Genomic DNA, 19,556 nt, shown 5'->3' on the forward strand with positions numbered 1-19,556 from the left:
AAAAGCAGCCGATCCTCTTGGCCGGCTTGCTTCCTCCCTATCCTGCACGTTATCACAGCGTGACCCGTTATTACCCATAGTTACAGGAATAAACGTTCACAGCTTAATAGATAATCGGTGGGTTATTAATTATCTGAGAGCTCCCCAAACACTCACTTCTCCACACAGCGACACTTCGACGCAATCAAGCGAAGAGCCCACAATGCGAGGTATGATACTCAATCACCAAGCTCTCAACTAGCAGCGAACTTCTAGCCAACTTGCTTGATGCGGCACAATTTTTTCCAGGGTATAACAAACTTGCTTTCCTATACCCCCAAAAATCGGATTTCTAAAGTAGCTAATCGGAAACAAGTGCGTTCCGATATATCTTCTTGTACCCTCCTAGCGGAATTAATTCCACTGAAGGGGCAGTTCCTATGGGCACGTCGTCACGTGAACCCGGTCCTAACTGGACTGTCCTACACTGGACTACACTGCGCTGAGTCGTGCCGTCACACACCCGTTCGCCTCAGTTATTTTTCACACTGGGCGCTAGTTACACCTTGGTCTTATGCTAATTTTTGAAATATTTCTGTACAGAAAATTTTCCCAGGCCGGTAGCTTTTCACTAGATTCTTATGCAGGTATAAATCCCTTATAATAAACTATAGGAATCTATTAAAATAATGCTTGAGTTGCTTGCTTATGAGAAAATGAACAAAAAGAAAAAAAACTTATTTTCTTTTATTAATCACCGCTTCATTCGCAGTATATTACTATACTGTTTAAATAAAGCTAGTGGTTTATTACTGTTCACCTCTTAATTCCTATGTGTGCTGCATGTGCAGTACCAATGAACAGCCACGTGTGTACGTGCGTTGTTCACAGGCCGCCGATGAATCGGCCACCCACGTGTTCTATAGTGTATTTGCAAGGTTGCGCTCGGGTTTCGCTATACGCAGTAATTGCGCCTAAATGTGGAATAAATCCCTTAACTCTGTCCGAGAGTTACGTATCAAGATGCGAAATAAATCCCGTACTTAATCCGTAAACCACGTACAAAGATGCGAAACTTTCCCGATGTGGGCACGTGCGCGCGCACCTTGCGTAATACACAATAGACGCTTTACGTTACTGCAAAAGGCCCAGGACTTGTCGCCACATGGCGGAGTCCCTGTTTTTGCGGTAGCTAACAATAAACAATTATAGTTTTGCACAGAGGGGATCCTCTATGTACTATAATAAACACAGATTCCACGTGTGCGAACCTTATCGCACGTGGTACATATACTATAATAAACAAGCAGCCCAGGACACTATACCCCGTTAAACTACTTGTGGCAGGCAGAAGTACAGTTTGCTAAACACTTAGGTATGATATGCTTTAAAACACGTGGCTTTCACTTATTGTACTCCGGGTTCAGCGCTAGCACTTCCCGAACCCCGCACCGCCGTGGAATCGGCCTATCCAGCAATGGAAACAAATAAATACTTCCACCCTTTTGCTGGTATAGGTCGACTCGCACGCCTGGTACTGAGTTCTGGACTGTGGAGCGGACGGACGAGCCCTCAATTGTTAATACCGATATTATATGACCAAGGAGACAATAAGTGGAAAGCGCAGGTTACGTAATGTGTCCGTAACCTGCTTACCCTTTATACCTAACTGCGTGCGAACAAAACGTAGCGCAGCGCAGCGTACAGTCTATTGTATGTTATACACCAAGAACCGATACCTTAATAAGAGATCCTTTCGCAGGACTTGTCTCCAATCGTGAGAATATACCTTAAAGGACAGAGTCCGCAATGTAAGGACAGAGTCCTTAATGTACCTTATCGCTATTATGCGAATAACTAGACACGACCACGGAATAGAAATAAGGAGGTTAGAACTCCATAAAGAGATTGTATTAAAGTCCCTAATGGACAAAAGGGGGTTACAGAATTAAGAATAAACAGGTATAACAAGTGATACAATACAATAACAATGAATACTAAACACTCTCTGCTAAGGGGAAAGAATACAAATACAAGACACAATCAGCCAACAATAACTACAAGGATAAATACTGTGATAAATGCAACCGTTTACCGTGGTCATCTAGTATGTGAAAAGCAGTCCGGTCAGAGCTCACTATCGTTCAGGAATGAGCGATAGTCCGGTAGGAAGGTCCAGGGAAAGTAGTTGTGCCGAAAAGACCCTGTCTGCTCTGTGTCGCCTATCTTATAGGGTCAGAAGGGGGAGGTCAAAGGCCATTCTCATTGGCCAGAGATCATATGTCCGGTCCACTGCAATTGGAGGTTAGACGCTGTACCTGGTCTGACCAGGTGCAGGGGAGTGAACTTTAAGAGTCCTTTGTTTGGTGGTTTCGGCGTCAGCAAGGATAAGAACCGGTTTGAGCTAGTTTCCTTTGTTAACTACTTACAACAGAAACTGTCTCTGGAATATGGATTTAGTCCATAACTATCGGACAGTGTACATTGCGAAATATTCGCAATGACCGGAATACTTTGCATGATGAGCTGAGCGGAACGGTACTAAACACGATACAGACAGCTGTGTGCAGGGCTAACTAAGCTATGTGTGGCGTTCTAAACCTTTTAACTATATTTCCTTTCGTGTAAGTGTGTTATTATGAATTTATGTGTGATAGTATGTCTACTCTTCTGGTCCACATTGTCACACATACTCGGGTATGGAACTTTATTTGCGCAACTCTGCGAACCAAAATGGCGGCCATACTATCACAAAATGGCGTGTGTGTACCTAGACTTCCACACCCCGAATAAGAATAAGGTGTAAGGTACCCCTTCACCCTGTCTCTGGTGTTTGCTGCTATCTTCTGTGTACAGAAAATCTGTAGTGAACAGAAGTTGAGCGATACCACCAGGGTAGTGAAGTGTAGAAGGAAGTAAAGTTTGCACTTCAATGGGTGGTAGCACGGTTGCTTGTGCAAGACAAAAATAAAAGTAGAACTAGTTTTATGAGAAGAGAGATGTCTAATGACCTTACATTAATGGTCAGTAATACAATGAAGGTTGCAGGTAACTGCAAATTTTCTCTTATCTCAACCTGTTCTTTAATAAAAATTAGCAATCGCAGTAAATATTATTTTAAGTGAGCTAAGGTTGCCAGTAATGCTGGCACAGGTGCTCGGGACAGCTGATTACAGATATTGATGATATCCCTTACGTGATGTAATAATAGAGATACAAATGCTTAATTAGGGAACGGTGTAAGAAACAGCAGTTATTCAAATGAAAGAATTCATTCAGTGCCACAGGTAATTTATGTTAATACACTACATACCAGTTATCAATCAAGGTGTGAGATACCTGCAACAAATGGCCTGTAATGAATTTATAGTAATTGAACTGTAATTAGTTATACTGAAAGAATATAACAAACGGCAGATAACTATAATGCTGGATTCAGCGCAGAAGATACAAATGGTTACAATGTTTAGTGACAGCGCTGGGATTAGAACATACAGAAGGGTAAATGCCACAATCCTTTCTGATATAATATCCTGCGGTGTTTTGTAGATAATGATTTGGCTAACACCAATACAAAACACCGCAGGATATTATATCAGAAAGGATTGTGGCATTTACCCTTCTGTATGTTCTAATCCCAGCGCTGTCACTAAACATTGTAACCATTTGTATCTTCTGCGCTGAATCCAGCATTATAGTTATCTGCCGTTTGTTATATTCTTTCAGTATAACTAATTACAGTTCAATTACTATAAATTCATTACAGGCCATTTGTTGCAGGTATCTCACACCTTGATTGATAACTGGTATGTAGTGTATTAACATAAATTACCTGTGGCACTGAATGAATTCTTTCATTTGAATAACTGCTGTTTCTTACACCGTTCCCTAATTAAGCATTTGTATCTCTATTATTACATCACGTAAGGGATATCATCAATATCTGTAATCAGCTGTCCCGAGCACCTGTGCCAGCATTACTGGCAACCTTAGCTCACTTAAAATAATATTTACTGCGATTGCTAATTTTTATTAAAGAACAGGTTGAGATAAGAGAAAATTTGCAGTTACCTGCAACCTTCATTGTATTACTGACCATTAATGTAAGGTCATTAGACATCTCTCTTCTCATAAAACTAGTTCTACTTTTATTTTTGTCTTGCACAAGCAACCGTGCTACCACCCATTGAAGTGCAAACTTTACTTCCTTCTACACTTCACTACCCTGGTGGTATCGCTCAACTTCTGTTCACTACAGATTTTCTGTACACAGAAGATAGCAGCAAACACCAGAGACAGGGTGAAGGGGTACCTTACACCTTATTCTTATTCGGGGTTCTCTCATTTTTGGGGGACCCTGGATCTGACTCTGCGCTGTACATTGTATAACAGAGCCAGACAGGTCACCCCTAGAAACAGCAGAAACTCCCTCATCTACATTCTAACACCTGTGACGCTCTCGAAGTCCGCTCAACTGCGCATTCACTGATTTACGTCACATGCACAGGCAGCAGCGACTTCCTTAGCATACCCATACTCAGGTGTCTCTATAGCTATACTATACTGCCAGATACCAGCAACACAGATATACCCAGTCCAGATCATTCAGTCACCTACAGGAACACCACTACTAATTGAATTTAGCTGATTCTGACATTTTTTTTTTTTCTCTTAATATTGATTGGTATTTGAGGCTTACCACTGTCTAATAGGATTCTACACGTGTAGATGTATATACTGTGATTTATTGGATTATTTTCTCCGCGGAATCCCCAGACAGACCTACTCTTAAATAATATTTCACTACTTTCTCACGTATTTTACTTATATGTGTTATCTGTTTGTCTGTATTGTTGTTTGTCTTCTCTTGACCCGCAAATAGGGCCATGTTTTAACTAATAAAGATTGTATTAACAGTAATTCATTTTCATTAGAAGGCTGTGCCCCACCCGGGAGTCTTTTTTTGATATCCTCTCTTGGATATCTAAACTTTTTGACTACAATTACCCTACTCCCTGGGAGCACCTCCACAATTCTATCATATTAATTATACTTTATTACATTGATTGGAGTATGCCTTCTTACCCCTTGTCATTATAGCCCAGTGCCCTCGGCCTTTCCCCTCCCCCCTTTCCCTTTCTTTTGCCAGTATATGCCGGGTCAGTTAAAGTATTATAGATAGACCAAATGTATGTAAATAATAATAATAATAATATACACACATATATATATATATATATATATATATATATACATACATACATAACAGCAGTGTAGACCCCTGGGCATAGCAATGTATTGGGGCCCCTACAGATCCTCCAGCGGTAGGGTGGGGGAAGCTTTGATGTCCCGCAGGTGGTAGGGGGTATTATATCAACCGCTCAGCATGTAGGGCCTGGATCAGTAATTTCCACTAATTACCCCTTTACTGCACAGATGGTGGGAGATGGAGTGGGAGAAGTGGGCATTGGGCTGAATGAAGGGGCCCTGTTACATAACTTCTAGGGTGGTAGAGGATGATTAATACGCAGAGGAGGGGTGTATAGTGGAGTGGGCTTATTATTCATAATTTTCTGGTGGGAGGACAGCTTGCTTGACTGAAGATATCTCCAGTTCCCAGAAATAGATTTTTTAGATTTTAATGGAATTAAAAACTAGAGAATCCCACCTACCAAATGGTATTGGGGACTAGGGGATCAGATTTCAGAAGGCAGAGCAATCTGTCAATAAGCATATAAAACTACATACCAGGTGTTTGGAGCTGGAGCAGTAACCAGCTGCTGGAAGGCTGATATTTCTGGTTTTGGGAACAGAAGAGACAAGCTGCAAGTGTTCATCAAAGGGGGAGAGTCCCAGCTTTTGGAATATACCCTCAGACAGAGCCTGAAATATCTGACTGGGAAGAGCAAATAACAGGCTTGGATGGGGACCACTGCTTTGAAGTCCGATATCTCCAGTTCCCCAGGGCCAATTTTTAAAATTCTTGTACCTTTGGAAAGAGGGGACCCTCAGCTTTCAGACTAGGGCCCTTAGATTCCTGCTTGTGCCACTGACTGGACTGATATAATCTGCCCTAAAAATTGACCTACACTTGTTTTATCACTATCCTAAAGGGAACAATGCTCTGCATGATGGGATATATTTTGCCAGATATGAGTTTGTACAACACACTGAATCACATGGTTAGAATGCATACAGGCAGAATACATTTGTGATACCTTTTGTGTGGGATAGTCCTCATACAAATGATAACATTTAGAATCATCACTTGGCAGTGCTATTCCACAAATTGATGTTTCTAGATCTGTTGTGTGAGGGAGATCATGAATCTGTGATGTTCTGCACCTCACATAGCTCCCCTTGTTATGAAAAATTGGTTAGGTGGAAAAAGAAATGAACACATAATTCCCAGTAAAACTGTAGAAGTGCAAGACCTTCGGTGAAGTTATAGAGGAGTAAAACCACAGAGCATTCTTGATTCAATTTAATTTAAGTGTACTAAAGGTTTGCTCCTTAATCCAATGTAGAACAATGAAAGCAGTGTAATATGTCCTGGTTAGATACATAAAAAAAAATACCTAGCCTCAACAAGCTGGTGGCACAAGCCTGTAGCATCTTTTTCTCATCGGTTTTGCTGGAATGTGCATTTGATCGCAATGTAAAGCAACACAATAGCATAAGACTCCTAAGACTGCACTGATTAATGTAATATGTGGGACTTGTATATCTGAGCCAGAATCTGTATAAGAAGTGCAACAGAACTTGGCATGAAAATAAGTTGGGGGGGGGGGGGGGGGTGTAATAGGATGAGAGATTGAGAAATTGAGAGGTTTGGTAAGAAAAACCTGGAGATTTCTTACCAAATCTCTCACTTTCTGAATCTCTCATCCTATTACATTTCACCTATGGATTCTGCATCATAGCACTTCGTATACAGATTCAGACTCATTTGCTCAGCCTGAATCTGTATACAAATATCGCAATAAAAAACACTCAGTACAAGCCAAGTCATACAGGATATGTGCACTAAGAAGGATGCTTGGCATGACTGCAACAATAGTGTATGAGGACATATCTGTATCTTTAAGATTGTAAAGCTCTTAATTTATGTCTCTACGTGTCACTTCAAATGAAGATATGTGAGTAAATATACATCTGGTTAATTTTCTGTATTACTTAATCAGAATTGATTACGGTGACTCAAATTGTATGCCATCTTGTTCACTTAAATGTTTCCAGAAAGATGTAAAACCTGGTAGTTTTGCTTGACAATACACACTCCACACATATAAGGCTAAACCTTGGTATCTGCACCTCACTGACATTCTCTATACACCTTTAGGTCAACACTGTGCTTTAAGCCTGTGCAAGGAGGATATGAAAAATGTGAAGGAATCGGCTTTGAAGAGTTCTTGGCAAACCAGTGTTCGCTAATAGAGACAAAATGTCAGTCTTGTAAGAATAATAGGGATTCACTCATTGTAAACGTTGTGCCCGTGATGGACATCCTGATTTCTTCTGCTTGCACTGATGAGAAGTGGGACCTGCCGTACGTGGTTCATTTGTGGCCAAGCGTTGTCCTCCGCAACTTACTTCCTTATCAAATTGCATATGCTATTGAGGTATGTGGTTTTTTTTTAAACGATCATTTTTATTGGTCATTTTTATATCAATAATAATATATATAAAAAATAGTTACAATAGAAAGGTACAAGAAAATGACAAAAAAAAAACACAGGCGTAGACAAACAGGTACAGTATACCAGATTTATCACACATAATAAAACATAAAATCTATTACCGTAATATACGAGTAACAATACACTATACAGCCAAACATTATATCTAGTCAGTATTATTTCAGGAATCATAGGGCCTTATTCTGGTTAGGTCGGTGAAATGTACATACGGTCCATTTCACCGTACGTTTCCCGTATGCGGACGGTGAGCTTAAATCTGCCCACAGAACATCCGCACACGGACGGTCACAAAACACCGACAATGGGGAGTGGGGTACACGGCGTACACCACCGTGCATGGACGGGTCTCCTCTTAGCCACCGATAACTGGCGTACAACAGAGCGTACACCCCCGTATACGGACGGGTCTCGTCCGTTTTGATACCGACATCTTCCGTATATCTAAGCATACGCCCCAGTGCACGGACGGGTCTCGCCTTTTTTCAATGGAAAACTCAGCGTGTGTCACCGATCGTGAGAGGGAGCGTACGTCCATGCACGGTGGCATACCCTTCACATATATGGCCCTGCAAATCTTGCCTTTGGACTATAATTAAGACAATTAATGAATTATTCTAACTTTTATTCAATAATTGTTTTCTATTAACTCAATTGTCTACCTTAATAAAGACCCTAATAAAACAACATTTTAACCCTCATTACATGTATATTTATTATGTTCTAATGTGGCATTTTACTATCTATGTGTCCCCACATTGGTTTAACTTTTTAATAAAGTTATGTTTGTGTTACAGTGAAAAAGTTGACACATGTCGACTTCTGTGAATTGAGTGTCCTGCTTTTTAAAGTATACAAAAACACTTACTGAATGGGTGTAGATGGTTATAAAATAACTACCTTGACATATATAAGCAGGTCTTAGAATGAATCTTACCTAAAATGAAACCAACCTTTACATGTAGAGAAGTGTAGAAAGATATGCTTCCAATGTGGTTGAGGGCTGTGTATGGCTTGCAGGTAGTGAAATCATGGTTTTCACTTAATAGGCTGCAGCATTGCTTATTACATTCAGATGTAGTAATCAGCGTTAATTAGAAGACCCAGGCGTCCGCTCTCATACGGTATCTCTAGGGGTGGTCTGGAGCTATCTTTGGTGTCTGCCTGTTTTTGGGCCAAAATGCACGGTGCGTTCGCCGATCGAGGCAATTGTGGCACCATACATTTTGTGTGCACACCCCCGTGTATGCCCATGTTTACGCCCAGTTTTCCTCATTATTCCGGCCGCTCCCATAAAAAGGCCCACATGCCGCCCACAATGACCGTGCTCTTGCGGACAGGTTTTTCCGCACGGAGAGACCCGTCCGTGAGTGGTGTGAGGTCGCCGCACATGCGCATTGCGAAAGCTATGCATGCGCAGATGAAAAAAACCCCGATCCGTATATGGTCCCACCGTACCAAGCAGTATAACCCCCATAGTCCGCAAGAGCATCTCGTTATGGAGGGCTAATAATATAAATATATGCATTAACTCTGATTAGGGTTTGAGGATTGCAAAATCGTTAAATCGATAAATACTGTAAAGAGATTGTCTGTATACGAACCCACTTCATATGTATAGAGGTGGCAGTTGAGGAATATTTACTATCTGCAGTTTCAAAAAGGTAATGATTGTGAATTTTACTTCCAATAGTATTCTATGGTAGGGATTGTTGGTGATTTCCGTAGTTGTGCTATAGGGGCCTTAGTGACTAATTAAGTATGTCTCACTAGGTAAGTATCTCCAATTGCAAGTTTTCCAGGGCAATAATGAAATATAGAGCTACAAGATTGCAATAGAAATATCTACACCGAAAGGTCCCCATACACAGGTCCAACTTGACCGAGAGACAGGTCAGACCTGATTTCTCTTCAACTCTCTCGCATATGAAAAATTCCATGGGCAGCTGCCCTATACATCCAAAATTCCTCCAACAAAATTGTGAGACTGAAGGCCATATTTGATGCTGTCATTCTGGAAGGAAATCAGCCCTATAGCACATTCTGTAAAACAGAAACTTTAAAGCATGCGAGGAAAATAGTCCCATGCCTCTATCGTAAGAGTCCTGGATAAATTCTCCTCCCACCTAAGTTGGTTTGGCAGCTTACCTTTTTATTAACTGAAATCAAATATCTGTATCACCAGGAGATACCTCCCTTACCTAAGAAAGCGCAAAACTGCATAGTGAGTACCTTCGGGTAGGAAACTTTACCAGGTTGTCCAGGCGAGTAACTACATAACCAGTGCCGTAATTGTAAATATTTGTGGAAATACTGCTTACGGATATTATAATGTTTATTTAGCAGGAAAGTTGGCACCTTTTTCATACAGTACCTCCAATCACATCTTTCAATGAGGCAAGACCTAGACAATTCCATGAGTCAAAGCATAACCTGGGTATCATTTGTGCAATAGTCAATAAGGACAATCAAGGTGAAGGAGAAAAATCTCCCAACTGCTGAAGACTAATTTATACCAGACTAGTAAAGCAGTGTGTACCACTTTACGCAGTCCAGACCCAGATGGAATAGCTTTCTGAGAGAAAGGCAAAACAAATCAGGGAAGGGCAGAGGGCTCATAAAAGAACGCTTAATGACTACCCAAGGTTTAGGTTCAGTTCGTATAAAGCAGTCTCTGGCCTGGCTAAGAATAAAGGCCGAATGGTACTGTTCAAAGACGGGGAAAGCTACTCCTTCTGAAGACTTGTCAAGGGATAGGGTTCTGGCTATTTTGCGTTTGCCCCCTGCCAAATGTAATGTGTGAGAATTTGAGTGAATGTATTACATATAGTTTTAGACATAGGTCTAGGGATAGTACGATTCTGCAATTGGATTTTTTTTTTTTCTGGATGGCAACTATTTAATTTCAGCAGCTGCTTTTTCTCAATGTCCATGCTGAATTAGGCCCACTGTTTCATGGGAGTATCTAATCAGTGGCAATATTTCCGAAAGTCTGAAATATTGTCACTTTTCACCAATAATAGGTCGTATTCACATTAGACTATTTAATCTATCCAACCATCGGGGAAAAAAATTTGACGGCTGCATAGCCCATCGATCGGTGTAACTGGCTGCGGATTGATGAAACCAACTGCGAATTCGACAATATAGTGTACGTTTTTGCCAATGCAGATGCGGCTTTTAAAAAAGTTGAATTTGCATTGGCGAAAATATCCACTAAATTGTTGAATTTGCAGCTGTTTTCACCAATTCGTGGCCACATTGAATAGGTGTGTGCCAACATTTCCGCCTGTTGGAAATATCAGATTCAGATTGAATACACCGCTATATACATTTGTCCACATGGGGCAGACACATAAGTAGGCAAACATGGTGCACCATTGTGCTAAACCATTAGCTTGCCACACGTCTCAAGTGTAAGCACAAAAAGTGGCAACATTGTTTTGGATAGCTTTTATTCTATGACTACCATTCTTATTTAAGAATTAAAGGATATGTTGTTTTGACTTTTTCAAGCGAATTAATATTTTTTGGGGGAAAAAAATGTATATATCTGAACATAAAAAAGTTGAAAGGAACATGATTGTTAGTTTTTATTTGGCATACAAGCTTTTCCCGCAGAATAGTGTATCATTCTGTATTTGAGCAGCTCTCTATGTAACATGAAACACTGACCCGTTAGCCCAAACTTTATATTTCAGGACATTATCCTGTGAAATTAATTACGACCAATTATAGTAACATGCAAATCCTAGTTTAGTTTTCTTTATAGAATGCTGGTTTTAATGCAAGTGATATTTCTTTTAGGGTGAACCCGATGAGCGTGTTCTCATAGAAGATGGATGTTCAGTCCAGCTACACACTGCAGTCATAGACCAAACAAATCTGAGGTTATGGTTATTAAATTACCGTGAACTGAACTGGGAAGTCAAGTATCCGATCCAAAGCAAGCAGCAAGACATTCACTTCATCAGATTCCACTGTGTCTCAGAGCTGGAGAAGACAGAACTGGACATCGCGGTCCATGTCACTTACACCACTGGGCAGACTATTTTTGCAATTCATAGTCCATACTGGATGGTGAATAAGACCGGCAGGATGCTGCAGTACAAGGCTGATGACATTCATCACAAACATCCTGCTGATCACAAGAAACCCCTTCTTTTTTCCTTCAAGCCAAAGAACTTTTTCCAAAATAATAAGGTATCATGATATGACCTTGAGGATAAAAGCGAAGTAAAATTTGTATCCTTCAGTAAAAATGTATTGGTGTAGTTTTTGCTTTTACTTTTATCACCTTGTCACTAGAATTATATCATTTGTTGTTTTATGTACCGTACTTTTATTTTTATATTCATTTTTGTTTATATTATAATGTTGTAGCCTCATTGCTTTTATATGTTTTTATAAATATACCCTTAATATTTTTCATACTTTTATACTTTTAATAGTGTGCATGGATTTGTTGGTTCATGAAACTATTTAATATATATTAATTGACAAGAAAATTTTAGATGATACATTTCATTGCCTAGTACTGTTTAGCCTGTGTTTATATTCCAGTGCTATTGAGAACTGTAAAATCATCACGCCCGCCTTTGTGTTGCCATCACACTGACTGTTGTGTGCTACTTTTACAGGTCCAGCTCATGATAACTGACAGCGAGTTGTCAGATCCCTTTTCTATGGATACTGTTGGAACTCATGGGGCTGTGAAGTGCAAAAGTAAACATCTGGATTACCAAGTAAGTTATAGCAGAAAACATTTACTACTGTATATTGTAGTCATTCTTGTAATATCAAACTACTAACTCATACGATGACACTGTAATTTGGGAGCCTGTGTCGAGTATTTTGGAAAGGTCTAAAAAAACATAATGTAGCCAATCAAAAAAAAAAAAAAACCCTAAAAAAAAGCTAAAAAATAGTTGTAGTTAAATTGCTGATGACATTGCATACTTTTTTTGTTGTTATCGTCTAATGTGTGCCCTGCTTCAGGTCGTGACCATTGCTTTAAACACTAATGTACAAAATGGAAGTAGCTCAATGTCTAAGCAATAGCAAATGTGAGTTAATACAAATTGCTATTAATTTCCAAATGAAAAGCAGAAGCTTTACTTACATTTGCAAATATAAGATAATCTATGGAACATCTCACATTTTATTTTGTCTACATTACGTTATATTTTTACTTTGAGCTGTGACAGTTTTACTTTCAATTTGAGCTGTTACAGGTTTTAGCCAACAAACTCCCCACCTCCAGTCTCTATCTGCTCCTTCCTCCAATCACTGTCTTCACAGCTCCCTCTCTACATAGTCAGCAAGTTTGAAACAGATCTTTGTCCCTATAAAACTTTCTTTCATTTTAACAAAGGAGTAATTTGGTCCATTAGTGGTCAGTGGCTGGTGATACCTCATAGAGGTGTGGAGTAGTTAGCCTTTATATATTTATTTACAGTTTCTTATATAGCGCAGCATATTCCGTTGCGCTTTACAATCGGAGACAACAGTTTCTTAACCCTTTGAGTTCCAAGTGAATTTGTCAAAATAGGTGTGAAAATTGCCAAGCAAACATTTTTATTCATCATAATGACTTGTTATGTTTACCTTTATATAGGAAATATAATCTTTTAATTTCTATAACAAATGAGCAACGCTGGTATTTTTAGTGGATATTTTAAACTTTGCTCACAGAGATGTTGGCACTCACGGAGTTAAATGGAATACATAAACAGATCCAAGAACATAGTGGTCAATTATCAAACAGTTTGGGCTTCGATGGTACACTACAATACAACACAACTTATCGCCTCATGATTGTGGCTTCCTGTCTCTTTTCCCATTCTGTCTGTATTATTGTACTTTCTACACATCATTTTCTCCTATATGCTGGCAGCAGCACCCATCCGCTGCCTAGCACAGTAGTCTGGGCACTAGAGCACTCAGACTCTACTGCACATGCGTGAACCACTGGGAAAATGGAATGGCGCCCATTTTTCCGGCAATTCAGGCAGCGCTAAGGAATCAGTATGAATGAATGGGTGAGGTGTGTGCTCCCCGGGGACTCAGGGGCCCCATGCACCACGCACATTGCACCCATTATAAAAGCGCCACTGTCGAGAGCTTTATCTTTGTGTCTCTTCTCCCTTGTTCCCTCCCTTCTCCAACATATTCCTCCTCCACTTCCATGTCCCCACCCTCTACATCAAGCCCTACCCTAACTACTGTAACTCTACTCTATAATACTCCATGTCTAGCCTGCTCTTGTGCCTAATGGCACTTGTGGTCCCTTCCCACTGTACCGGAACTATATCCTATTCCTGCCTCACCATGCTGATATGCTAGTCTACATCACCAAAACCATGCTTCGCACCTTCTTCCCTCAGATTTCTTCCCAAATTGTTTAAAGGCTGCCTCTTTCAACCCCCAATTATCTCTGTATTTCTTGTTTATTGCAGACTCCCTCATGCTTTGTTTTCCTTTCTCTCTCTTGTTTTGTTCAATTGTACAGCTGTTTCTTAAAGCTCTAACAACATTTCTGATTTACCATTAAAAAAAAATCACATGGAAAATGGCATAATACCAATGATATTTATGTTGAAATGATCATAATAACATTGATATGATTTTAGTATTTTATATAATGTAATCAATTCTATCATTTTATGTAACTATAGCAAGTGCATCATTATGATCTGTTTGTCCTCCACTTTAGGTTGGTGTCTCCATTTATGCCAGCAGCTTCAATGTCACCAGAATTGTCACTTTTACACCATTTTTTATGATCACAAATAGAAGCATTTACAAAGTGGATGTTATAGAAGAGGATACGCAGAGAGTCGTAGTTGTTGGCTCTGGACAGGTCTGATTATCATCTTCTGTATCTGTATATTTATGTTTAAATACAACAGATTATGAAATACAGTATCTATTTTCTGTGCGCTAAATATGACTTACATAAGGGCACATTTATTAAGCCTGGTGAAGTGATATTGTGGATGGTACTTTATCACTGACCAATCCTCTCCTAATGGTAACTTTTTCTATTCAGCCTGTAACTTGACAGTTAGGGGCTGATTGGCATGTGAGAAAGTACCATCCACTTTATCACTTCACGAGCTTAGTAAATCCACCCCTCAATATGCTATGTCAGATGTGTATTTTTGCTGCCTAGTGAGCAAGTAAACGCCGCCCCAATGAACGCACGCCCACCCCGCAGCCCGAATCCAGCACTACGCTGCGAGAGGATGTGTACACTTACACATCCGTTTGTATGCGGCTGCACACAGTAAAAGTCATTCCATGGTTACTCACCATTGAATGATTTTTTCCTCTGTTCGGTATGAAAAATAAGCCTGGTCTTACTTTTGATATGGCCGCTTTCTGACAATTTTGAGGTGAGCGCTGACTGCTGGGCACTGATTGGGCAGGTCTGCGTTAGCAGGGGTATGCCCAGCATTTCAATGGGTGCACCCACCATTTTCATTGGTATGCGCATGAAAAGCTGGGCAGACCCCAGCGTGTGCACTCACGCACATGTGCAAACCCCCCAGAGCGAATGCCTTCAGCAAGATTTACACTCGCCGGGACGTTTGCAAAATGATTGTCATCCAGGAAGTGCACCCTTGGAAACACTGGGGTACCCCTGTGAACACAGGCGTGCCCATGCCTTCTTGGAGGGGCGGGTGACGTCACATGCTCGAACACAATTCAGCAGAAAGCTGCCATATGAAAAGTAATTGTAGATTTACTTTTCATACCGAACAGAGGAAAAATCATTCATGGTGAGTATCCATCAAATGATCTTTCCTCCGTGCGGCCGCATGCAAGCGCACAATGTGTGTGGGCAAATCGGGCTGACGGATTTATTCAGATGTCAGAACGAATCCATATCTCGCCACTCTGTGTACCAAGCTTTAGTTCTACGTTCTGCACAAAGAAAAGTATATAGTTTATATGTACTATTTGTTTTATTGCAGTGTGTACCCTTTTGGCCTGAAAATAGTAATAGTAAATTAATTATTAATGTCGATGGCTGCAAGATACCTTCAAAGAAAATACATTTTAATAAACAAGAAAACTGCACATTGCTGCATCTGGGTGACAAGGTAATCTATACTGTTATATGTGTTATGTAAGCCATATCAGATTACCTGCTGTTCAACAAGCACCGCAGTAACATTTTAGACTATACTATATATTGGTTAGGTCAGGAGATAATCATTTTCATCATTGGACCTATGATGGCAAATCTCATGGTTAAAATGTAAGTAAGCTGCACAACATGTACATCCCCAACAACTTATAGTATACTGGTACAGATGTATCCACATACATCTATCCTCCATGCGATGGAATTCGCATTCTACATAACGCACGAGTGCCGTATGATCTTTTAGCGCTGTGGGAGACTTTTTCCATTAAACATTTCTCAAAACTGAACACAAGTAGCTTTTGCTGATTAAAATGATATGCAGCATGCCTATATTCTGTGTGTGACTGCATCTGTATTCAGGAAAATGGAAAATGCTGTAATGTAGCATTTCATGGGTACTGCCTACACAGCGAGATCGGTTTTTTTGGGGGGTTCGATTGCACAAGACTTAAACATATAGATTTACAATGTTGAGATAGGCCCCCTGTAAGTATTGGTAGTGGTATCAGTTATAAACACAGGGGTGTGCAACCACGGACAATTTTGAGCAAAGTATAAGTGGAGAAAGGGTAGGGATTGTCACAGGTGTGGTGCACCAAAGAAGAAATTAATTGATAGACTCTTAAAACATACCTTTTAATAGGTTCATTTAAAACTGCGAAATATACAAACTAACATAAAACATTAAACAGTGAGTACAGTGATTCTTAAAAGATGCACGTGCGGTATTTGCCCGCAGTACCTCCTATCTAATAGATCACCTCTCCTAATACCGCCTTTTATTATTTACCCTTAACGTGTCTGGTGGCTGGATAGCCTATATGACAGATATCGTTGGGTGTGAGTACTTAGGGTTGGTATGGTCGGTGATCCTTGCTAGTGCCAATGGGTGTCTGAAATAATGCTACATGCGATTGTGTCCCTGAATATTTGTCAGTGGTGACAGCAGTTGTTCAGTATTACACGAGGAAATTAAAAGTATTAGTAGTAAGCACAGATTGGTCAGATTTCCAAATCTCCTGGTGTGTATGGATCTGATCCTAATTGTACACCCAGATTGGAGATTCCCAATTTATGTGCTACGTTGGATTAAATTTCCTTCTTTTTCAAGGTGTGTCAGTATGTTCTCATTCACACCATACATAGATATATATTGAGTATTGTTTGTTGCAGATATGTGCAAAAAGGTTGATTATTGTGTGGTTTTAGGTCTAAATTTTAATAGGGGGGCAGAATGTCCCGAAGGGTCCCCTCTCATGTATTATAATGACCGTGTTGATTTTGCACTATCTCATTTGCCTAGGTAATGAGGGGGAGGAAATATCCTTATAAGGTCCCCTTTAGAATACGGCGATTGAGTTTAGCGTGCATTAATACATCATACACGAAAAAAGAACACACACAAAAAAGGAACAGTATTTGACTGCTGGTTAGTCCGCAGATTTTAATGAGCGAATGGTCTCATGCGGATAGGTCACTGATAAGTTTGACCGTGAGCGCAGTTAGGGGTTTATGTGGAGGGAAGAATGTCCCAATAGGGTCCCATATATATGTACTGTTACACATTTATTTGCACTATCTCAAAAAGGTAGATGTTCTGTGCAGTTTAAATAACATGCACTTTAAGACATTTGAGTACCTAACAACTGCTGTTTAAGTCAGCAATTAATATACACACGATTTATGGTAAGGGATACACACCGTTCAATTGATTGGTGCTAATCTGTCAATTACCCAACCAGTTCAGTGTTAATTGAACTAACGGTCGGTTAAAATATTGTTTAACCACGAGTAAAGGTCATGTGCAGTCTGGTATATTCTTTATTAAGAGATATATATGGGGGGAGAAATATCCCAGGTGGGTCCCCTCTCATTTATTACTTCAGACTTTCAGTACGTGTTATATCAACCTGTATCCAAATAAAGTTTAACTGCCAATCATTAAGAGTATACTGTTATGTGCAATTAACCCCTTCCTGACAGAGCTAGTTTTTGCGTTCCTGACAGAGCCATTTTTTTCAAATCTGATATGTCTCACTTAAGTGGGGATAACTTTTTTTTGCTTTTACTTATCCCAGTGATTTTGAGATTGTTTTTTCGTGACACATTGTACTTCAAATTAGTGGTAAATTTGGGTCGATACAGTCTGTGTTTTTTTGTGAAAAATACCAAAATGTCGTGAAAAAATGGAAAATTTAGCGATTTGCAAAATGTTAAATTTTCTGCTTGTGAGACAAATAATCATACCACTCAAAATAGTTAATAACTAACATAGACCATATGTCTACTTTATGTTGCCATCATTATTTCAACTTCCTTTTCATTTTTTTGGACACTAGGAGGCGTAAAATATGAATAGCAAATTCTCAAATTTTCAAGAAAATTTCAAACACTGATTTTTTTAGGGTCCAGTTCAGTTCTGATGTGACTTTGAGGGACTTGTATGTGAGACACCCCCATAAATGATGCCATTTCAAAAACTGCACCCCTCACAGTATTCAAAACAGCATTTTGGAAGTTTGTTAACCCTTTAGGTGTTTCACAGGAATTAAAACAAAGTGTAGGTGAAATTTCAAAATTTCATTTTTTTTGCAGAGTTTCAATTTTAATACATTTTTCTAACGAATACAGTAGATTTTACTAGAGAAATGTGACTAAAAATTGATTCCCCCAATTCTTTTGTTTTCATAAATATCCTATATGTGGCCCTAGTGTGCACGGTGACCAAACCACAGGCTTCATAATAGAAGGAGCACCTACTTGATTTTGGAGCCTCCTTTTTATGAGATTATTTTTTAGGCACCATGTAGGTTTCTAGGCACCATAAGATGCTAAAAGTTAGGAACCCCCCCACAAGTGACCCCATTTTGCAAACTACACCCTTCAGGGAATTCATCAAGGGGTATAGTGTACATTTCAAACCCCCAGGGGTTTCACCAATTGTGGTACAACTGGGCAGTGAAAATAAAAAAAAATAATTTTTCATTTTCACAGCTCAGTTGTATCAAAATTGGTGAAACCCCTGGGGGTTTGAAATGTACACTATACCCCTTGATGAATTCCCTGAAGGGTGTAGTTTGCAAAATGGGGTGACTTGTGGGGGGGTTCCACTGTATTGGTGCAACATAGCACCCACCATTCATTCCACCAAAATCTGTGCTGCAAAATCCAAAAATCACTCCTTCCCTTCTGAGTCCTGCCATGCACCCAACTGGTATTTTTTGGTCACATGTGAGGCATTGCCGTACTCGGGAGAAATTGGGGCACAGATTTTGGGGTGCTTTGTATCCTTCATTCCTTGTGAAAATGAAAAATTTTGAGCCAGAACTGCATTTTTCTGTAAAAAATTACATTTTTTTACACAAAAATGCAGATCTGGCTCAAAATTTTTCATTTTCACAAGGAATGAAGGATACAAAGCACCCCAAAATCTGTGCCCCAATTTCTCCCGAGTACGGCAATGCCTCACATGTGACCAAAAAATACCAGTTGGGTGCATGGCAGGACTCAGAAGGGAAGGAGTGATTTTTGGTGGTGGAATGAATGGTGGGTGCTATGTCGCATTAGCAAGACCCCCGAAGCACCAATACAGTGGAACCCCCCCACAAGTGACCCCATTTTGGTCACCAGCTTTGGGAGGGGGGCTGGCGGGTGGGGGGGGGGGGGCTGGCGATCGGTGCTGTTCTTAACAGCACCGATCACCACCGATCACTGTGTTACCGAGC

At 40.0% G+C, this 19,556-nt stretch overlaps 1 protein-coding gene across 1 annotated transcript in view; it reads left to right on the plus strand.

Annotated features, from left to right (window-relative positions):
• The window catches only part of VPS13A (vacuolar protein sorting 13 homolog A), a 226,647-nt gene that overhangs the window by 135,520 nt on the left and 71,571 nt on the right, over positions 1 to 19,556 (plus strand). The window contains exons 47-51 of the mRNA XM_083186138.1: positions 7,322 to 7,601; positions 11,484 to 11,879; positions 12,317 to 12,421; positions 14,392 to 14,538; positions 15,656 to 15,784. Of these exons, the coding sequence (XP_083042264.1) occupies positions 7,322 to 7,601; positions 11,484 to 11,879; positions 12,317 to 12,421; positions 14,392 to 14,538; positions 15,656 to 15,784 (1,057 nt within the window). The remainder of the gene's footprint in view (positions 1 to 7,321; positions 7,602 to 11,483; positions 11,880 to 12,316; positions 12,422 to 14,391; positions 14,539 to 15,655; positions 15,785 to 19,556) is intronic.

This window comes from Crinia signifera, chromosome 1 (genome assembly GCF_055691185.1).
Source record: "Crinia signifera chromosome 1, ASM5569118v1, whole genome shotgun sequence".
In the NCBI taxonomy this organism is placed as follows: Eukaryota; Metazoa; Chordata; class Amphibia; order Anura; family Myobatrachidae; genus Crinia; species Crinia signifera.